We start from the raw sequence: 20,894 nt of genomic DNA, 5'->3' as shown, positions 1-20,894 counted from the left end.
CATCACATTGAGTCCAAGCTAACCCACATCTAACAGGGATACAAAAAAAATGAATACATTTTCCTCACAATTTTAGTTAATTGAATTAGTTATCTAATTTAAGAGGACAATGTAAGTGTAATTTCCCTTGCCGATGAATCTGTTAGAGAAATATAAAGGAAGTCAACATTTCAATGAATAGAAATGGGATTGCAAAGTACCATCTTTTAAAATCTATTGGACAATTCAAAAATATTCAGGTGAAAATCATAGTTATTGTAGGTTGCATGGCTGGCAATTTTCTATCCAGATCCCTTATGCCCAACACACGTTGGGAGTCCAGAGGTCTAAAATGCATGTGAGTGCTATTTCCTTCATTTACAATGACAGTGGGGTCCATGGACAGCATCGTCCTCACAAATGAAACAGACCTTTGTATGACTTAGGAGACCTGTGCCAACCCATTAAGTCTGGCACTGTAAATCCATGTTAGATTTAAGAGACTACTAGACAGGTATATGGAGGAATTTAAGGTGGGGGGTTATATGGGAGGCAGGGTTTAAGGGTCAGCACAACATTGTAGGAAGGGCCTGTACTATGCAGTACTATTCTATGTTCTATATGTAGATAGGTCTACAAAGGTTGAATACTTAACTATCCCTATAGTACCCCCTTGGATCCTGACCTAGTCCACTCATTTACAAAGTTTAGCTGGTTCCCTGATGAATGACTCTACCCCCAATCTGCAGCCAAAACACTTTATTGATCATTAACACGAGGAAATCTGCAGATGCTGGAAATTCAAGAAACACACACAAAATGCTGGTGGAACGCAGCAGGCCAGGTAGCATCCACAGGAAGGAGCAGTCGACGTTTCAGGCTGAGATCTCTTACTATCTCTTCTTTCAGTTAGTCCTGACAAAGGGTTTCTGCCTGAAATGTTGACAGTGCTCCTTCCTGTGGATGCTGCCTGGCCTGCTGTGTTCCACCAACATTTTGTGTGTTATTGACCACTAATTTGCTGTCTGATCTACTGGCCTAATCTGCCTACTGGTGTTTTCTGCTTACCCTTAATCATAACCCAACTATTAATCCCAGATGATACTTGCCTCAACTTACTACCGATCACCTACCTTGATACCTCAACTAGTTCCTGTGGTCAATTGCATACCACTCCACCTGTATTTCACCCCCCACCTACCTTCCCAGCTGGACTTGTTTGACTTCTTCACTCCCTTTTGTTTAGCAATACATGATGCCACAAGCTTTGATAATTACCAAATTTTTCCAGTGGACTCTCAAGTCAAGCTATTAGCCTACTGGACACTGTCCATTTCTATGCAAATATTATGAGAAATACAATTCTTAAGCACAAATCACTATTGAGACAATGACTTTATTTAAACCAGTTTGTATGGAGACACAATGGATGGCTGATGGTCGAATACATTTCCAGAAACCAATGAAAATTTATTTATTTATTTATTTATTTTAAACAGTAAAATGTTAGCATTTTGAGGGCCTCTAATTTCATTGTCACCGGTAGAGATCTATTTACATGCTTCAGTGAAAGGTTAATCTTCTGAATGAATCTGTAATGGTTTTAGCATTAATAATGATTGAAGAATATTCTTAATAGCCAGTCAGAAGGCTGAAAATGTGTCTACTGTATGTCATATGTGATGTTTTTCATGTACTGGTCAATCGATATAATAAAGCAAATTAAACTTGTGACAAATATCAGGCACAAGATTCAGGAGTATTTTTGAATAGCTTGTTAAAAACCTTTACACATTGATTTTTGGTTAGATTGCCAGGACCTTGAAATGAGTGCCACCCCCCCCCCCCCACTTTTACTCCACAGAGGAGGGTGGGTGGTTTACTGTTTGTGATCAATTATTGAAATTTCACACAGGTCTTTGCCTCATTCTGTATTGACCAATCTCACAAGATGTCCTATTGTGGTTTAATCTGTGGAAGTCAGTGATGTGATCAGAGGAAAGGCACGAAAAAAAAATCAACCCAGACTATTTTAGGGTGGAAGTGATAGAGAATTCCTCTTCAATCCTCCAATTTCTTTAACCTTTAAATTTTATAAGAGGCAATTCTGACAACCAGGATTAGATGTAATACTTGCTTAAAGAAATTCTATTAGTATGCATAGCCAGGACAGCAGACTTCACAGAAAATCCACAAATCTCTTGGAAAAGAGCTGTTATTCAATCCACACTTGACTGTGCACAATACTAAGTTGTGACCTTGCATTCCTCCTGTTGAATCAAAACAAAATGATGCAACTTCTTTTCTTGGTTTAAGATATTCTGTTAAAGAATAAGCTGAAGTACAAAGTACAAGCTCTTCTTATCCGTCACAATAACTAAATTTTATGTTTAGAAATAATATATTGACATTTCCAGCATGCTTTCCAAAGCCCCAGTATCACACAACTATATCAGGAAATCAGGAGTGTACTATATTAGAGTTTGGGCCTGATCTGTATTCAATTTCCTTTTTCGTTGAATGAGAAAATTAAAATTAAAATTAACTGATGTAAACACAATACAGTACATTACGTCATTTGGAGTAAGGAAGAGGATAACTTAGACAGTGTTACTGATGTCTTTCTTCCAATACATAGACCGTAATAAGCAGTATTCCTCGCATTCCTTTCCCCCATCACCCCAATTCATTTTTTTCCTTCTGTGACAACTTTTGAAAAGAGATACTTTTGGTCCAATATATTGTACTGCAAAAAAAAAGTGTGGACCCTGGAGAGCAATCATTGTATGTCATGGAAAATGTACAATCTGCTGAAAGGTATGCCCTATTTACATACTGTAGCTCAAAAAGTCCAGCTCTGATTTAAAAATCTTAAAGTTTTGCTATGTATTATACATCTTAACTTATGAAAATGAAAACATTGAATGCAAAAGGAAAATTTGACCAGATCTTGTTGTGATTGTCCTGTCCAACACAATACAAAGTCAGTAATAAAACTGCAAAAGGACAGAGTTTGAGTACAACCATTTGGTTTTGGCACCAACACTGACACTTGCTGAATTATCCATTCCATTACTCTTAAGCAAGCAAATGCTAAACACTTTCAACTCTAAATTGTGTAATTTTACTTTTCTCTGAAATGTAGGAAAATGGCAATTAATACTATTTATGTGGTGTTTATTACATGACTAAACAAAAAACTCCACAGGTTTCAAATATTGTGCCCAGGATTTCACAAATTTTTCCCAAACGTGGCTTACCAGATTTTCACAAAAGACAACCTCTGCCACAATGATAAATGAGTGGCCACAATCACAATACTTTCTGCAACTTTCAATGCCATTTAATGCAGTCACAAAATACTAAAACATCATCGTAGAATTGTTCATTATATTCCTGTAATCCAAGGCTATGTACTCCTTGCAAAGAATGGAATTACAAAGGTTGAAGCAGCTTTAAAAAACTAAAGCATATGTAGATATTCATAAAATACCTGAAAAGAGCCCTAGTAATCCCTGACAATTTCAATATTCAATTATTAGGATTTAAAATACTGTACACTAAAATCCCTGGCAGTAATATATAAAATTACGTAGGTAATGTTTATATAACGTATTGTTATATAAACAAAAAATGATGTACAAGAAATGACGAAAAATTCACTGTACACTTAATTCCACATAAGAGAAATTCTGAGACCATGCCTAAAGGACAAATTTCAATAGTGCTTCTTTGAAAATGAGTATTACACATAAAAATCCTTCTTCAAAACCAGACATGTTTTCACTCTGCCAGCCTTAAATATAAAAAGAGCAGTGACATCCACATTTTGACATGTTCACTAAAACATCTGCTCTGCTGCAAAATGTTGAAGTGAGGTCTGTGTGGAAAAAAAAAGTTCCATCACAGTAAATGGTGACATCATGACAAGGAAGCCTTGGATCTGAAAGTTTCCGTACTCTAAAATATTTATTTCTTTTTCATTTTGTTTCTTGGAGTATTCTTCAACAAGTTCCTGAGTTTGAGGTAAGTTCCGGTTGCTTCGGAAAGATTGTCATATTCAAAGGGAGTAATTCCAGTAGCAAATTTACTCATGTCAGGCACTGCAGAAATTCTATTCCCCTGCACTTCTGGCACATTAGCACTGGTGCTGGCCTGATCTGTTTTCTCTAAACATACTCCATTTCTTCTGAGAGATTCTACAGAAGTAGGGGTAGAATCCTGAATGACTCTACTGCTCTCTGTTTCTATTCCAGAGTTCTCAGGCTGAATGCTCTCTTCCCTGTGCTGAGTGTCTTTAAATGAATTGATTTTTTCTTCTCTTAAATCAATGGAAGATGCTTCAGCAACTGGACTCCCAAAGTTATTTTCAACTGAGCCCATTTTATCACTCGACTCAATTTCCATGCAGATGTCTGGTTGAACTATTGCTGGTGAGGAACTGGTAGAACTTTTCGTTAAAGGAGAATCACAAGGACCTTCTGTCTCACTAACAGTACCTTCAGTCTGTGCCAGTGCAGCCCAGATCAACCGCTGCTGTTCCTCCAGCTCTTCCAATGACAAGATATCTTCATCCAAAGTTTTGTCTATAATCTGGGGAGTTACTGACTGAGTATTTCCATCTTGTAGTGAATGTCCCGCTGGAGAACAAGTCGAAGGAGTAGACGGAGGGGTGTCCTTTGGAAGCGGGGGACGGGTTGGAGTAGGTGGTACAGGCGGGACAAATGTGGGTGGTGTAGAAGGGGGTGTTCCTTTGGGTTGGGGAGGAGACGATAAATTACTTGGGGATTCGGGAGGCATGGGTGGAATATGACATAATGGCTTTGAAGGTTCTGAATCTGCGGGAGAAATAAGTGAAAGTACTTAGATGAAAAACTGAATTATCAACTTCAGTACAATACTTCAGAGTAACTATTTTATTCTAAAGATCATATAAGCAATCAGTATTAATGGACAATACCTTTCTAAATGAAAAGCAAAAAAAATTAAGATTTCAGATTATTCCAGTTAATGATCAATTACAAAAGATCATTAACGTGAAATAAAGCTATTTCTCCAAACATGGATGTTGCTCAAACTGCTAGTCTTCCTAGAATTTTGCTTTCATATAAAGTATTTCTAATATATGAACAGAATTTTAAAAAAAAATCTATATTTCTCAGTTATGTTTGAAAGAAACTGGAACAAAAGGAACAAACATTTTTATCATGTTTTTGTAGTACAATACAAAATGTGAGTTATTTAAGTACTGTACCTGAATCAATATCCATGTCATAAGCATAGGTATCTATTTTTTCAGACTTGCGCTTCTTTATACTATCAAGGTTTGTGTCTACATCTGAACTCCTTTTGTTTGAACTGTGGTTAGTCTAGGAGAAATAAAAATTGCCAGTTCATACACAAAATAAATGCTTCTACTTTATGTTGATGGTTCAATGTATTGGTAGCTTTAGAAATGCACTGTGCCATGCTACATTTCCTCCTTGTTTGTAACGCCTCAGCATGTGGTACCTCTATTTTGAGGCTGTGCCTTCTGCTCCTAGACTCACCCACTATAGGAAACAACTTCTCTATGACCACTCTACCCAGTCAATATTCAACAGATTTCATAGAACATAGAATGGTACAGCACAGTACAGGCCCTTCGGCTCACAATGTTGTGCTGACCCTCAAATCCTGCCTCCCATACAAGCCCCCACCTTAAATTCAATAAGATCCTCCCTCGTTCTTCTAAACTTCAGCGAGTATAGGCCCAGCACCATCAAACACTCCTTATACATTAACTCCTTCATTCCTGGAATATCAGGCTTGTGAACCTTCCCTGGACCCGCTCCAATGTTACCTTATGTTTTCTTAGATAAGGGTCCCAGAACTGCTCACAATACTCCAAGTGTGGCCTGACCAATGCCCTATAAAGCTTCAGCATCACATCCTTGCTTTTATATTCTAGTTCTCTCGAAATGAATGCTGACATTTCATTTGCCCCCCTTACCACTGACACAACCTGCAAGTTAACCTTTAAGGAATCCTGAACAAAGACTCCAAAGTTCCCTTCCAGGCTAATTTACTTTCTTCAGCCTCTGTCCCTTCTCAAAGAGTTGAGTGACATTTGCAATTTTTCAGTCCACTGGAACCATTCCAGGATCTAGTGATTCTTTAAAGATCATGACTAATACCTCCACAATCTCTTCAGCTACCTCTTTCAGAACCCTGGACTGTATTCCACCTGGTCCAAGTAACTTATCTACCTTCAGACCTTTCAGCTTCCCAAGCACCTTCTCCTTGGTAATACCAACTACACTCACTTCCGTCCCGACACTCGAATTTGTAGCATGTTCGTGTCTTCCACAGTGAAGACTGATGCAAAATAGTTTTTAAGTTTGTCTGCCATTTCTGTGTCCCCCGTTACTACCATGCCAGCGTCATTTCCCAGCAGTCCAATATTTACTCTTGCCTCTATATATCTGAAAAAGAAAATTTAGTATCCTCTTTTATATTATAGCTATCTTACCTTCATGTTTCATCTTTTCCCTCCTCATGGCCTTTTTATTTGCCTTTAGTTGGTTTTTAAAAGCTTCCCAATACTCTTTCTACTGATATTTGCTATATTATATGCCCTCTATTTTGTTTTTGCTTCCCTTGTCAGGCGTGGTTGCCTCATCCTCCTTTTAGAATACTGCTTCATCTTTAGAATGTATCTATCCTGCATCTTCCAAATTTCCCACTAGAAACACCAGCCATTGCTGTTCTACGGTCATCCCAGCTAGTGTCCACTTCCAATCAACGTTGGCCAGCTCCTCCTCATGCCTCTACTTCCCTTTACACCATGGTATATATCTGACTTTAACTTCTCCCTCTCAAACTGCAGGGTGAATTCTATCATATTATGATCACTGAAAGGTTTCCTTACCTTAAGCTCCCTAATTAAATCTGGTTCAATACACAACACCCAATCCAGAATGACCTTTTCCCTAGTTGTCTCAGCCACAAGCTACTCTAAAAAGCCATCTCAGACGCATTCTATAAATTCCCTCTTGGGATCCAGTATTAACTTGATTTTCCCAATTCCCCTGCACATTAAAATCCCTCATGACTATCATAACATTGCCCTTTTTACATGCATTTTCTATTTCTCATTGTAATTTATATCCCACATCCTGGCTACTGTTCGGATGCCTGTATAAAACTCCCATTAGGGAGTTTTTCCTGCAGAAGAGAACCAAAGTTTCATTGGTCTCTCTCCATCACTCACAATTTAGTTTTCTGTCAAAGTGAAATAAACCTCTTTATTTGTGAAAATCCACTTCCAGTAGTATAAATGGAAGTATTTTAGAAATATTGCAATTTATAGTATAGAAATAATGAAAAATATTCTACACTAATTAGAATACTACCCTAGGTAGAAACATTTGACAGTATTTGAGACACTCATTATTATATTATTTTTGTTTAATTTACCTCAATTTATGTGGGAGAGGACATGGAGAGGATGTATCCTATAGTGGGGGAGTCTAGGACCAGAGGACCCAGCCACAGAATAGAGGAACATCCATTTAGAACAGAGATGAGGAATTTCTCTAGCTAGAGGGTGATGGATCTGTGGAATTTACTGCCATGGATGGCTGGAGGCCAAGTCATTGAGTATATTTAAAATAGAAATTGACAGGTTCTTAATTAGGGTGTCAAAGGTTACAGGAAGAAGGCAAGAGAATGGAGTTGAAAGGGATAGTATATCAGCCATGATGGCATGGCAGAGCAGACTCCTGTGTCTTATGGTCTTATGAATTTTTTATTGGATGCTCTCACAAATGGTTATGGAAACAGAATCCATAATGGCCCTAATAGTATATAACAGGAAAATTTGAAAGGATTTGGTAAAAGGATAGAACAGGATTAAGTTAAAACTTCTTTAAGTGCTGACACAGCTGTGATGAACAGTGTCCTTCTGTACTTATAAAATTCTATGAAACATTTTTACCCAATTTACTCAAGATTATTTATCAATATATTCAACATTGTTTATTGATACAATTCAGTGAATGCTGTTTCAATGACTAGTGCTAAGCAATTTTATCACTCATGAAGAAATATTAAATCTTGTGTAATGGTGATGTCAAATTCACAAAATCTAATGTTGTACAACATTTGCTTTATCAAGAAGATAAGGAAACTGGCTATAGAATCCTGTATACATCAAGATAATGTTTCTAGGAGTTGGCTGGGACTCTAATCCACGTCTTTCCACAAAGATGTGCAAATTACACTATCTGGCACCCCAGAATTAACACTTTTGATAATTTTCTTCGAGGATGCTGCTGAGATCTGAACTTTATTAAGCTTGATCCCAATTGCATGGCAACTTGGTCATATTTTGTTACTGTGAATTTAAAATTTTTGGCTTTAAACTTAAAAATATCTGCATCAATAGTTTGACAAAGTAAAAAAAATAGGGAAAAAACGTGAAATCTTAACACTTACTGCAAAATAATTAGCATTCAATTGATATGCAAAATGTTCCTTAAGATGATGAGTTTGCATTGGAATTGAACCGTATTGTCTCCATTCCTGGTGACAAAGATATAATAAGCAATAAGTGAATAACTATCACTAATATCTTGTTGGCATTCATATAATCAGATTAACCAGAGACAAAGCAATTATTATTGCAGTTATAACTGGAGGATTGCAATAGTGATGAAAAATAGTTATGCAGTAGAAGGAAAACAACCAGAGGATAGCTATCAAAACTGTTGAATTATACCACTTTCTTCTGTAAGCTGTATTAAACTTTATTCACTGAGTGTCAGAAATGATTAGAACTTTCACAGCTGATACCCTCACACTTGCAGTCAATCATCAAAGGTTGTGTTTCATATTTCTGTGTTCAAGGATATGACTACAAACCAGTGTCTTTGTTGAGAGAAGATACTGAGAAAATTATACTGCAAGTTATTTTGCAGAAAATTTGTTCTGAAGGACAGCTAATGCACAGAAGCAATCCGGTAGGTCATTCTGGGTCTAAATGATTATGATAATTAAAAGAAACAAATAGCGAAATCAGAATTTAAAAATAGTACGAAGGATAAAAAACAAAAAATAATTTTAATTCTAACACTGTTAATGGGAGAGGTGTAGAAGGATGCTACCACTTAAACCTTGATCCAAGGGGCCTGTACTAACTTAGTTGATGATAGATCATTTAAGTTTGGTTCTGGCTACAGGGACCAGAAAGCAAAAATAAGCCTGCAACACGGAGAACAATATAAACCAGGACCTGCAGACCAGGAACTTGCTTTCCATAATATCCATGTGTTTCCTATTGCAAATAAAACAAGGCAATGACAAAATTGTGAAAATCCAAATTCAAAATGACTATCAGTACTCATCGTCTTGACTGAAAATAGTTGGTTAAATACTGAAAAAATCTAAATCTAACTAGTTTCTCGGCATATATGGGATAGTTCAGAGTAGACTAAATATGGTGAAAGGAGGGACATAAATCGGACTATTGCAAGTGCAATGCTTACATCTTGGATCCCTTTTGGAATGATAGCGTTGAAACCTGCATAATCTATTAGTTTACTTGTGTCATAGGAAGGAAAGTGAGCTTTTGGATGTTGTTTGTCATGTTCCATTTCACCATCGCTTGTATCTATAAATAAAAGTAATATGACAGTTAAAAAAAAGCTAAACTGTGTGCACCATCCTTAAATTTAGAAAACAATACAGATCCTTCCATTTAAAACTTGATTTAAGAAGCTAGAATTTTTTCTTTATTGTTACAAAATACTGCAATAAACATTGGTTTTATGTTTGACAATTGGATCAACAATATAATATCAAAGCAATTCTCTGGCTGACTCATTTCATAAGTATTCCTCACTGCTGTCCATATCTTATGTATTAAATAAAGAATGCTAGATTATAATTCTGATACCAAATATGTATTTAACACATTTAATAGAACAATGAAGAATCAAGCTATGGTAATACCATTCATTACCCCCCCGCCCCCAACAGAATGACTTAGAACATTAAACAGTCCAAGGTTTCTCCCCCCGCCCCCCAAATTTTTTTAACAATTGTAAGTTTAAAATATAAATTTACCATATGGCAATGAGAAAAGGAAATGGTGCCATTTATCAGGAAGTGCTACAAAGACAACAAACACCACTCTTGATCAACTTGTTTACAAAGTTCAGATTTGCAATACTTCACCTTTTCCATCATATAAAGCAAGACCTGAATTCTCTTGCTGAGTCTCTAGCAGCCATCCTGGTGGATAACCCAACTGACGCATCCGATAGATAAATGGTGGAAGTGTTTCATCTGACATGCCAAGAGCTTCTCTGAGTTCTGCACTGCAGAAGGTAAGTTACATATTATTCAATGCTATGCAAAATAAAAAAGTAGCTGTACCATGGCAACAAGCAACTCCAGGAGAAATGGTTCATTGTTGAGCTGCTAATTTTATGACTTCTATAATTATAGCAGAATGCCAAGATATGCTAGTAAAAAAATGGTTTTAGACAATCCATTTCATAAAGCCAGTTATTTATTGAGAAGAGGAATGAGACTACTTTGAGAGTTTTAACCAAAAAATCCACTAAAGCACAATTCACCAAGTGGCCTCCTCTACCATGATCCTATTACGAACTAACTTACAAGCATTTTACCTGATAATACCTGGTTTGAACTTTTCAAACCTCTCTGCGTGATACCGCTGTTGAGATCCTGAATGAGGTGAATCACTGGCCATTGCATTGAACTCTTTTCTTTTCTCACTAATACGAGCAAGATCACGTGGCTATAAAGTTAATTAAAAGATATGATTGAGTTACTTTATGCTGTTATGCAAGAACTCTTCCCAAAATATTATAACGCCTTTATGTCCTGACAAATGCTGGGAAATGATAACAGGTCTCGGTTAACTTGCTCACAATCAATTCCTCACGTGCAGGATGATTGATGAAAATGAGAAACAATTTTCAAACCAAACTGATCACATCTTAAACCCTTTAATAACATCTGTATTTTTCATTTGGGTGAACTGATAAATTAACCTGGCACAGAGTACGGTGCCTACACGTGGCCAAACACTGGCTTGACTGAAACTAGTGATCAAGGTCACAATCTGTTGTTCCATACCATACAGTTCTTTCATCACAAAAACTAGTGAAGAAGGCCACAGAGAAAAATCATGGTTTGTGTTACTTTAAATGTCGATAACTTAAGCACAAAGAAAAAAAGATGGTATATACTTTCATGTCAAAATGTCCCAAATCACTCTACGTCCAACTTGCACAAAGCACATTAAACAGAATGCGTGGAGGGAGAATTGAATTTAGAAAAAACTCCCTGCCTTTCTTAGTGTTCTTGAGGCCCTTTAAGTCAACCCAAGACGGTAAATAGGCTGTAGTTTAACATTTCACCCTAAAGCTCATTATGTCTAACCAAGCAGCATCTTCTCATTGAGCAACACACACAAAAATACTGGAGGAACTCAGCAGGTCAGGCCTTTGATGGAGGGGAATAAACAGTTGATGTCTCGGCCCAAAATGTTGACTGTTTATTTCCTTCCATTGATGTTTTCTGACTCGCTGAGTTCCTCCGGTTTTTGCGTGTGTGTGTGTGTGTGTGTGTGTGTGTGTGTGTTGCTCTGGATTTCCAGCATCTGCAGAATCTCGTGTTTATCTCCTCATTGATTTGTCAGTCTACAAATTACGCATTCTACTTCTGGAATTGGCTTCAACCCTCAAGTTTCCAGCTTAAGCTTAATACGAATATGACCAAATACAACAGCTTAAGTAAGCTGGAATTGAGCTAAATTGTTAATACAGAAAAATAAATTAGACAGATACACAGAAGCATTACTCCTTAGAGTAAATTAAGCACTATTAAAATAATCAGCATTTAGAATTTTGACTAATACATGACCCTGATTTATGTAACTGCTAATCATTTTAAGCAAGATTTCATTACAAGTCACAATGATCTTACCTTTGGACAATCTTTTAACTGATGTTCTGTTGAACCACAGTTGAAACAACAAGGTTTTGGCCTATTTGATACACAAAATGTTTTTGCTGCATTAATCGTGTGTTTCAAGGTCCTTTGCTATCTATTGTACAAACGTTTGTACTTCAAATTAAAAACAAGCACAATGAACTCCTCACACTCATACATACCTCTTAGCTTTCATTTCCACTTCCTGTCCCTCCAAGGATACAACTTGAGCAAAAACTTGCTGATATCTTTGCAATTCAGTCAGGAATTATTCACATCCAGAAAAATGTACTTCAAATAAACTTACTTATAGTTATTAGATTACAGGGTATTTTCAAACTGAACAGGAAGTCAATTAGTTATATAAAAGGTATGGACAGACTGAAATAACTGCAATACTTAGCCCTAATCTGGTAATTTTCCGTGAAAAAAAAATGGCCCTATACATCTGGATTGATGGCTACCTCATTTGCTTGCTCACAATTTTATTTCTCCACTTCAATCTATCATTCTTATTGTAGAACATTAATGTTGCAAAACACACAAGAAAATGTTAATTAAACAAATCAATCTCAACCTGATATAATTTTAAATTTTGGAAAAAATCAATATAATTATATGAAGTTCACTTAAATTCTGTTTCATGCACCTAGTCAGAAGATCAGGAACATAGTTAAATATCTGAGACTTGCATCTTCAAATTACAGCTATAGTTGCTTTGTAAATCTAACTTCCAACTGTGAGAAACGTGTTACTACGAGTTATCTTGAAGTGGCTCCTCTCCGTGCCGTGTGGCACATCAGGCGGCCACCTTGCCGTTTCTTTAGCATTTGTCTGTTTTTTGTGAGGCTGAGTTGCTAGCTTGATGCTCAACCCAGCACGGATGGAAAGCGCGCCAGCCGGATTTGAACTCGGCAACACTCGCCTCAAAGTCTGGTGCTGATACCACTACACCACTGGCCAGCACAACTTATCATACATTACTTATATATTCCATATGTCTAGTAATATCTTATTTGGTTATGTTTAAAAATCAATTCAGAAGATAATGTTCAAATAGGCATTGAACAAGTCAAATTATGTAAAAGCTTTTCATTTAACATTTAGGATACTTGGGTACTTCCCATCCATTTGTCAGCTGTGGATTCTCATTTAACAACGGCTGCCCAAGTTTGTCAAGGCAAAAGCTGGTGAAGTACTGGACACTTCCCACAACCTACGTGAAAACAAAGATTTATAAAAGTTTCATATACTTACATGCATTGTGTATGTAACATCATAAAAAATGTTGTTGAAAAGTAATAAAGTTGCCATGGCAATACTTGGTATATTAATACAATTATTCTACAAAGGCATTCAGAAAACCTGCAGACACCAAATTGGATCTGACATTAAGAAAGACATCGCTCTTCTCTTATAATTCATTAAATTTTAGAACTCGAATTCCTCTTGCAAAAAGGACACCTATATAACTCCAAGTCGCTCTGGGGGTCTCTGAGTGGCTGCAGAAAATTCTTGAGGGGGAGGCCGAACAACCAGTGGTACAAACGACATAGGTAGAACAAGAGATGAGGACCTGCAATAATGAGTATAGTATAATAAATTAAAATGCAGAAACTCAAGGGTAGTGATCTCTGAATTACTTCCACTGCTACATGCTAGTGAGTGCAGGAGTAGAAAGATAGGCTAGATAAATGCATGGCCAAGGAGCTAGTACAGGGTACAAGGATTCAGGTTCTTGGTCATTGGGAATTCCTCTGGGGTAGAGGTGACCTGTAAAAAAAGGGACAGGTTGCACTTGAAACAGGGGAACCAATACCCTTGCTGGAAAATCTGCTTTCGCCTCAAAGGAGGGTTTAAGAGAGTAAAGTTGGTGAGAAGACTGGCACATGCAGCAGCCAAAGAACGCACACCTAACAATCAAGATAGCAATGTTCACAGCAAAAAGATAGATAGGACCACTGCTTCAAATTGCCTCTATTTCAATTCCAGTAGCTTAATGAACTGAGAATGGACTGTCTTTCTGGTCAAGATGGCGCCAGCGTGCAATGCTCCCTCAGTTAACACCTTCCAACCAGATAGCTCATGATAATAGCTTTCTTACTTCTTTTATGTCTGTTTTTCACCTTAAATGTGTTTCTGGGACTGTTAGAGCTTGTGATTTACAACCTAGAGATCATTTGAGTGATCCAGCGCTTTACTGGCTCCGAGAAGATTCCGTGAAGCAAGCATGTACACAGACTGCTTCGATGCAAAGAATCTACGAGACGGCGCAAGCCGATGTTTGACTCTGTTTCATTGTTTAAATTGTCCATTAATCACTGATTAAAGTGTCAAGGAAGACTGGGACATTAAGGCAAATGTAGAAGGCGAGTGAGTATTTCAGCACCGACTGCCTGTCTCTTGATTGCTGCCGGAAAAGGAGTCTGTGAGCGGCCTATTGCTGTGTGGCTTCCCGTGGCAGGCGGGTGGGTCTCTTTGCCTTATGTGGTGTCTCTCTTTCGATGAATGTTGGAGATATCGGAGGATGGTATCCTGGTTCTATGTTTATGGATTGAACTATTGCACTTATGGACTGTGGTCACTTTCAGACTTATGGTTTTTATATTCTGTGTTTTTTACTGCCCGTTCCTTTTCCATTTTGTTGTGCGAAGGGAGGGTGTTTGGGGGTTGATGTTCTGTTAGTTTTTTGTGTGGAGGAAGGACTATTTTATGGGGCGTCAATGTTCCTGTTCTGTTTTGTGCAGGGGAGGGGGGTTTGGGAAGTTGATCATCAGAATGCTGATTACAAGGATGGGTGGGTTTGATATTTCTCTCTGAATGACTTGCATGTTCTTTCTTTGTTTTGTGGCTATCTGGAGGAATACAAATTTCAGAGATGCATACGGATACATGCTTTGATAATAATAAATGAACCTATGAACCTTTAGGGACTGGGATATAACAGAAATGTAGCCGAGAGAAGGACAGGACTAGCAGTTCAATGTCCTGGGATACCAATGCCTTAGGTGTGACAGAGGAACAGTTAAGAGTGAAAGGGGTGTTGCCATTTTTGAAAAGGAAGAACATATAAGTGAGTGGTAAAATCTGTTGAGAGTTATGGTAGTATGTGGAGAATAAAACTGGATTTGTGTCAATTGGTGCAAATGTTTCTAACTTAAAAGAACCATGTACTACTTTTAAATAACATGCAAGTTGCAGGTCCAGATTTTGCAGAGATACGTTTGACTATATTTATACTGAAGAAATGCCAAAGAATTTCCTCCATTATTATGGAAATAATATGAACAACTTCATAATCATCTGACCAAAAATAATCTGTCTTCATTAATATCAATTTACATTTGCTAATGAAAAGTAGGTGCCGGAACTAAACAATTTGTCCCAATATATATGACTAAGAAATACTGTTGCCAATATCAACACAGCTACCTTAGACAACATCAGTTAACTCAGGACACACCAATGATCAAAAATTGAGTTTTCCAATGTAAATGACTCAGAAAGCATGATTTAAGTTCTGAATAAAGCAGATAAAATTGGGATTTGCCACTTACATGAAATGCCTCTTTTATTTTCTTTCCTGTATTTAAACTTTGTACCTTCAGTTGCTCTTCCAACAGGATACTTGATGGCTGTAGAGAAATATATTCTTTTATACATATTTCAAGAAAAAACAATTAAGAAAACCTGTCCTATCTCAAATTATTCCAGTCTATTCACCTGGGGCTTCACATTAAATGATGTTTTTTCAGGATCACTTTTTATTTCTTTTTCATACTTTTCTACCAAACCTGTGATGAAGTCTTCAATTTCTTGATGGAACTGCCTAAAATTAAAGTGGAGTACATATCAGACCAGCTGGTATCAAACTGGAAATGCTGTAATAGAAAGCAAGAAGAAAAACTTGAAGCTTTGATGCTTAAATGCAAACTTACTTTGAAATATTGTTATTCATAAATAAGATCTGAACCATTGGGCCATCTGTTTTCGAGTCGTTCATAACTATTTTACTGCCACAGATGAGAAAAGTTAGAAGTATGATGAAATCTTTTAATTCTTGGAAAATATGTAATCTTTTACAAAAATACAATGTAAATTTTTTTTTTACATCAGTCACACAAGTCATTAAACTTATTTTAATTTATTCTGGGTAACACATTACTTTGCACAAATATGGCAAGCAAAAAGGTTAAGGTAAAAAAAACTAAAATCTTTAAATAGCAAAGATAAATTTAGAATATAAAGCTGGCCAATTATTTATAAGAAATTAATTCATTTATGGAGATAGCATTGTCAGCAATTGAAAAGATCTTTGTGTAATATGATTGATTACTACACAATTACAGAAAACATTATAAACACATTATCTAACATTACAAGCAAAATTTTAGGTGCACTCAATATACATTTTACCTTGGATGGGTTATTAGGTTCAACTTCCTCTTAAGTTCCTGATGTTAATTGACTTAAGGAAAAGACTTAATACATTGGCAATGTGATTTCCAGATTAAATTTTGCTTTCTCTACACTAAACTTGAATATCATGGAACAGCAGTACGTTAAAATTTACCCATAGCTAGTGGTTTGGTATTCAATGTGACTATGCCACGTGCCACAATATGTAATTGCTGTAATATTCCATTTACTAAATAATAGTATAAATCTTTACTTTGTTAGTAGACCTCTTTTAAATCTTTTATCACTAGTAGCTACACTGGCATTTAAACCAAAGCAGATTTGATGGGCCAAATAGCTGCCTCAATGAGTCAACTGTCCTTCCCAAAATTAATCACAAACATATAAAAATACAATTTAAGTTTGCAGCCAATATTTGCATTTACAATACATGCCAAACTGATTTATAAACCAGTCCTGACGAAGGGTTTCAGCCCGAAACGTTGACTGTACCTCTTCCTAGAGACGCTGCCTGGCCTGCTGCATTCACCAGCAACTTTGATGTGTGTTACTTATTAGTCAGATTTGTCCACAAGTCAGAAAACAACAAAATCATTTCATACAGTAACTGCATCTCCACAGTAATGTACAGTGTTGATAGGGCTAATTCATACCAACATTTATTTACTGTCTTCAAATCATGTTACAATCGTCCAGAATCAGAACGTCCCATATTTCTGCTAGTTTCAATGGGCTTGAACTATCAGAGCACAAATATCATTTGAAGCAATTTCCAAAGCAACTCTCTCACGGGATTTCCTGCGGTTAAATCAGCAGCCTCTTCTTAAGAAACCATGGTGTCTGATCACTGCAGGGTAATTACATGTGAACAGGATTCTTTTCAAGACTGGTTCTTGTTTAATTTTAATGATACCTATACTCATTGTTAATGAGGTGCCAATAACTACAGGAGGGCCTGTGACCCTTATCTATCAATGGAGAAATATAAAATTCCCATAGAATATTATAGCAACAAAGCAAAATAACCTTCACTGTTAAAAGACATAACTACTCATTCTTTATATAGCACCAATGCATGTACTGATAAATTTTCATATTTTAGTAAAGGATGAGGGATTAACCCAAGGTTACCTCATACTCCTTTAGCTTAGCATGCCGTGCCCACTACCGAGAAATCAAAATAATTCAGAACTTGCTGAACATCACTTCTAATCGTTTTGAACTGTCCACAGAATAATGTACTGAACATTTAGAATTTAGTGGCCTAGTAGTTAATGGAAAAATCATCCAGAGATAATTCTGATTCTCACTGGGGTTGCCAATTAATTAAATCTGAAATTAAAATTCATATTAATCACAGAACTACTGAATTGCCCAAATTTAAAAAAAAACACACGTCTGGCTCACTAATGTTCTTCAGGGAACAAAACATGCTGTCCTTACCCAGGTCTAGACTGTATGTGACTTCAGAGCCATCAGTGTGGTGTGGAAAGTCTCTGTTCATGATTGGAGACTCTTGTGCATTATAACAAGACCGCAAGACATTAAGAGCATTTGGGCCATTGAGTCTGCTCCACCATTCTACCATGGCTAATTTATTTCCCTTTCAACTCCACTCTCCTGCCTTCTCCACGTAACCTTTGACATCCTGACTAACCAAGAACCTATCAACCTCTGCTTTAGATATACCCAGTGACTTGGCCTCTACAGAATTCTGTGGCAATGAATTCCACACATTCACCACCTTCTGGCTGAAGAAATTACTCCTTATCTCTATTGTAAAGTGACAGCCCTCTATTCTGAGGCTGTGCCCTCTGGTCTAAGACTTTCTGAGTATTGGAAACATTCTTTCCATATCCACTCTACTGAGGCCTTTCAATTTTTAGAAGGTTTCAATGAGATCTCTCTTCATTCTTCTCAACGCCAGTGAGTACAGGGTCAGAGCCATCACTTTCTCTTCATTTGTGAACCCTTTTATTCCTGGGATAATTCTCGTAAATCTACTCTGGACCCGCTCCACTGCCAGCACATTCTTTCTTAGACATGGGCCCAAAACTACACACAATACTCCAAATGCAGTCTGACCAATGGTTTACAAAGCCTCAGCGTTACATCCTTGCTTTTATATTCTAGTCCTTTTGAAATGAATGCTATCAGACTGACACCTTCTCATCCCGTACCCAAATTATCTATGTATTTAAATATTCATATACAGCATGGAGTGGGTCCTTCCGGCTCTTTGAGCCACACTCCCCAGCAACCCCCAATTTAAAGCTAACCTAATCTCAGGACAATTTACAGTAGCCAATTAACCTACCAACCTGAACATCTTTGGATTGTGGAAGGAAACTGGAGCACAGGAAACCCACGTGGATATTGGGAGAACGTACAAACCCCTTACAGGCAGTCGTAGGAATGTCCAACATCACTCAAAAACCTATGCTTGGCTCCAGTATTTTTCACCTCTTCTTGTTACTTACAAGTATCACTCGAGGGATACACACAAAATGCTGGAAGAACTCAGCAGGTTGAGCAACAGCTATAAAGGGAAAAAGGGCAATCTGGACTCAATCAAGAATCATGACCAGAAACAACAATCGTCTATTTCTCTCCATATATGCTGCACAACTTGCTGAGTTCTTTTGGCATTTTGTACAATGCTTCAGATTTGCAGACTCATGTGCCATCATTTGAGAGTAGCACGTTGGTTTCCATATGTAGAAGAACTGTGATCAACTTCGCCCTTCAAACACCTCCAATCTCTCTTAATTGTCAAGACAGCTGTCTTGTCATACACCACTGAATAAAGAATCTAAATTTATTTCTACATTATTTAAAGTAAAACTATCACCACTGACTCCTAATGCAATCTCCATTCCCCAGCCTTCAATTTCTGGTTCAGTATGTTTACAATCCTGATGTCATATCTGACCCAGAGAATCTCCAAATCATATATTCATGCCACCACAAAGACTGCTTAGCTACATTTGCTTTATATCACTAAACTTCACAGAAGGCTTGGTTAGGCTGCTACAGAAACCAAAATCTATACAGTACCTGTGATGCCACAACGTTTTTTCTACTTCATGCAAATACAAGATAATTTAAAATCTATTGTTTTGTAATTCATTTCAAATTCTTTTCATTCACCGTTCAGTTAGTATCACTTACATTTCAAAATGATTTTTAAATCTCCTCCCTCCCCATTGTCTAACTCCTCCATCTCTCAATCATTTTGTCACGCCTTGCTACCTTGTAGACATCAGGCTTCCTCCAATTCTACAATTATCTCACCATTTAACTGGCAAGTTCCCTTGCTTTGGAAATCCTATTGTAAACCTCTCACACTCATTTCCTCCTAAAGGATTTACCTCTTTGACCAAGGTTTAGATTATCTACATGTCAAGTTTTCTTTGAGAACATCCCTTAGAAAAGTCTGGGGAGATTCTGCCCTACTAAAGATCTGTACAAGTTTAAATTATCTATAATCACTCGTACTGACGCCACATTTGCAATGTAACTGCAAACACCATAGCATACCAAAACAACAATGTAACAAACTCCACCACAATAACTGTTAGGAAGTTTGGGGTAAAGTATTTCCAGTCATACATTCTATGGAAACAACAGGAATTCTGCAGATGCTGGAAATTCAAGCAACTTTTATACATCCAATGGATTAGTATTAGGTAGGTACATCAAATGTTATTTCAGAAAACAAGTATATCAATACTGCAGTTTTAATAAGGAATCTTAAAATTAAATTATAATATTTCAACAAAATGTGCCACGGAATTTATAACTATTCTCTGAATGGATACATCCATTGTCACAGATGTACTTACTCCTAAAATGGATTGTTTGCCTCACTAGATAAATTAACACAACAGCCACCACTGTACGGGCGATGACAAAAAAAAACACTATTCTCCACGAAAGTGTAACAGTCGGATGCCCGAGAAAATTTAAGCTGCACACATGAGACGCACTGTAGGCCTACATTCTGGGCCTATCCGGTGAAGCCGAACAAGGAAACGAAACCATAATCAAAATGTTAGAGGCCAGTTATGGCAATCAATCAGGGCGACGAGAAAAGGGTAAGAGCGGCGAGGAAACGAGTGGCTGCGGTAAGAGAATGCCGTTAAACGGCCACTGTGCACCGTCTGCTTTGCGCGGCTTCTCCAACACGAGCCAATCGCTCCTCAGGCGCCCCGTTTGATTTTGCGAAAAACATTTCCCTTAAACAGTAGGATATTCTCCGCCTTCAGGTAGTCCACGCTCTCCTCACATTCTTGAAGCTTCTTCCTCATACCCGCCACATCATCCACGTCCTCAAAACTGTTGAAACGAATGTGAGAAGGTTTTGAATCCTCAAACTCCTCGAACAATTTACGGTCCCCGAAATCTAGTTCCAACCTCTCAGCAGCCATCTTGTCACCAGGCTGCGTGACGTTGCCCGCCCTGTCAAAGGGCGAAGTTCAGGGTTCACG

General features: G+C 37.3%; 1 protein-coding gene across 3 annotated transcripts; it reads right to left on the bottom strand.

Moving 5' to 3' along the window:
• Positions 1-1,357: 1,357 nt before the first annotated feature.
• On the bottom strand, positions 1,358-20,851 carry zcchc8 (zinc finger, CCHC domain containing 8). 3 transcript variants are annotated; one of them, XM_072247937.1, is made up of 14 exons: positions 20,660-20,851; positions 16,402-16,444; positions 15,924-15,998; positions 15,709-15,814; positions 15,543-15,620; positions 13,098-13,201; positions 12,168-12,233; positions 11,980-12,040; positions 10,656-10,786; positions 10,198-10,340; positions 9,507-9,631; positions 8,458-8,544; positions 5,234-5,348; positions 1,358-4,817 (listed from the first exon to the last, which is right to left on the bottom strand). In XM_072247937.1, the coding sequence occupies exons 1-14, from the start codon at positions 20,832-20,834 to the stop codon at positions 3,949-3,951; spliced, it is 2,178 nt and encodes a 725-aa protein (XP_072104038.1). In that variant the 5' UTR covers positions 20,835-20,851; the 3' UTR covers positions 1,358-3,948. The 3 variants fall into 3 exon arrangements, with proteins under 3 accessions (XP_072104038.1, XP_072104039.1, XP_072104040.1); XM_072247938.1 differs by having other exon boundaries at positions 16,402-16,439; positions 20,660-20,682; XM_072247939.1 differs by lacking the exons at positions 16,402-16,444; positions 20,660-20,851 and adding an exon at positions 20,250-20,599.
• Between the last annotated feature and the right edge of the window lie 43 nt (positions 20,852-20,894).

The sequence above is a fragment of the Mobula birostris genome, chromosome 31 (genome assembly GCF_030028105.1).
Source record: "Mobula birostris isolate sMobBir1 chromosome 31, sMobBir1.hap1, whole genome shotgun sequence".
Classification (NCBI taxonomy): Eukaryota; Metazoa; Chordata; class Chondrichthyes; order Myliobatiformes; family Myliobatidae; genus Mobula; species Mobula birostris.
This window is presented reverse-complemented; position numbering and strand designations above follow the sequence as displayed.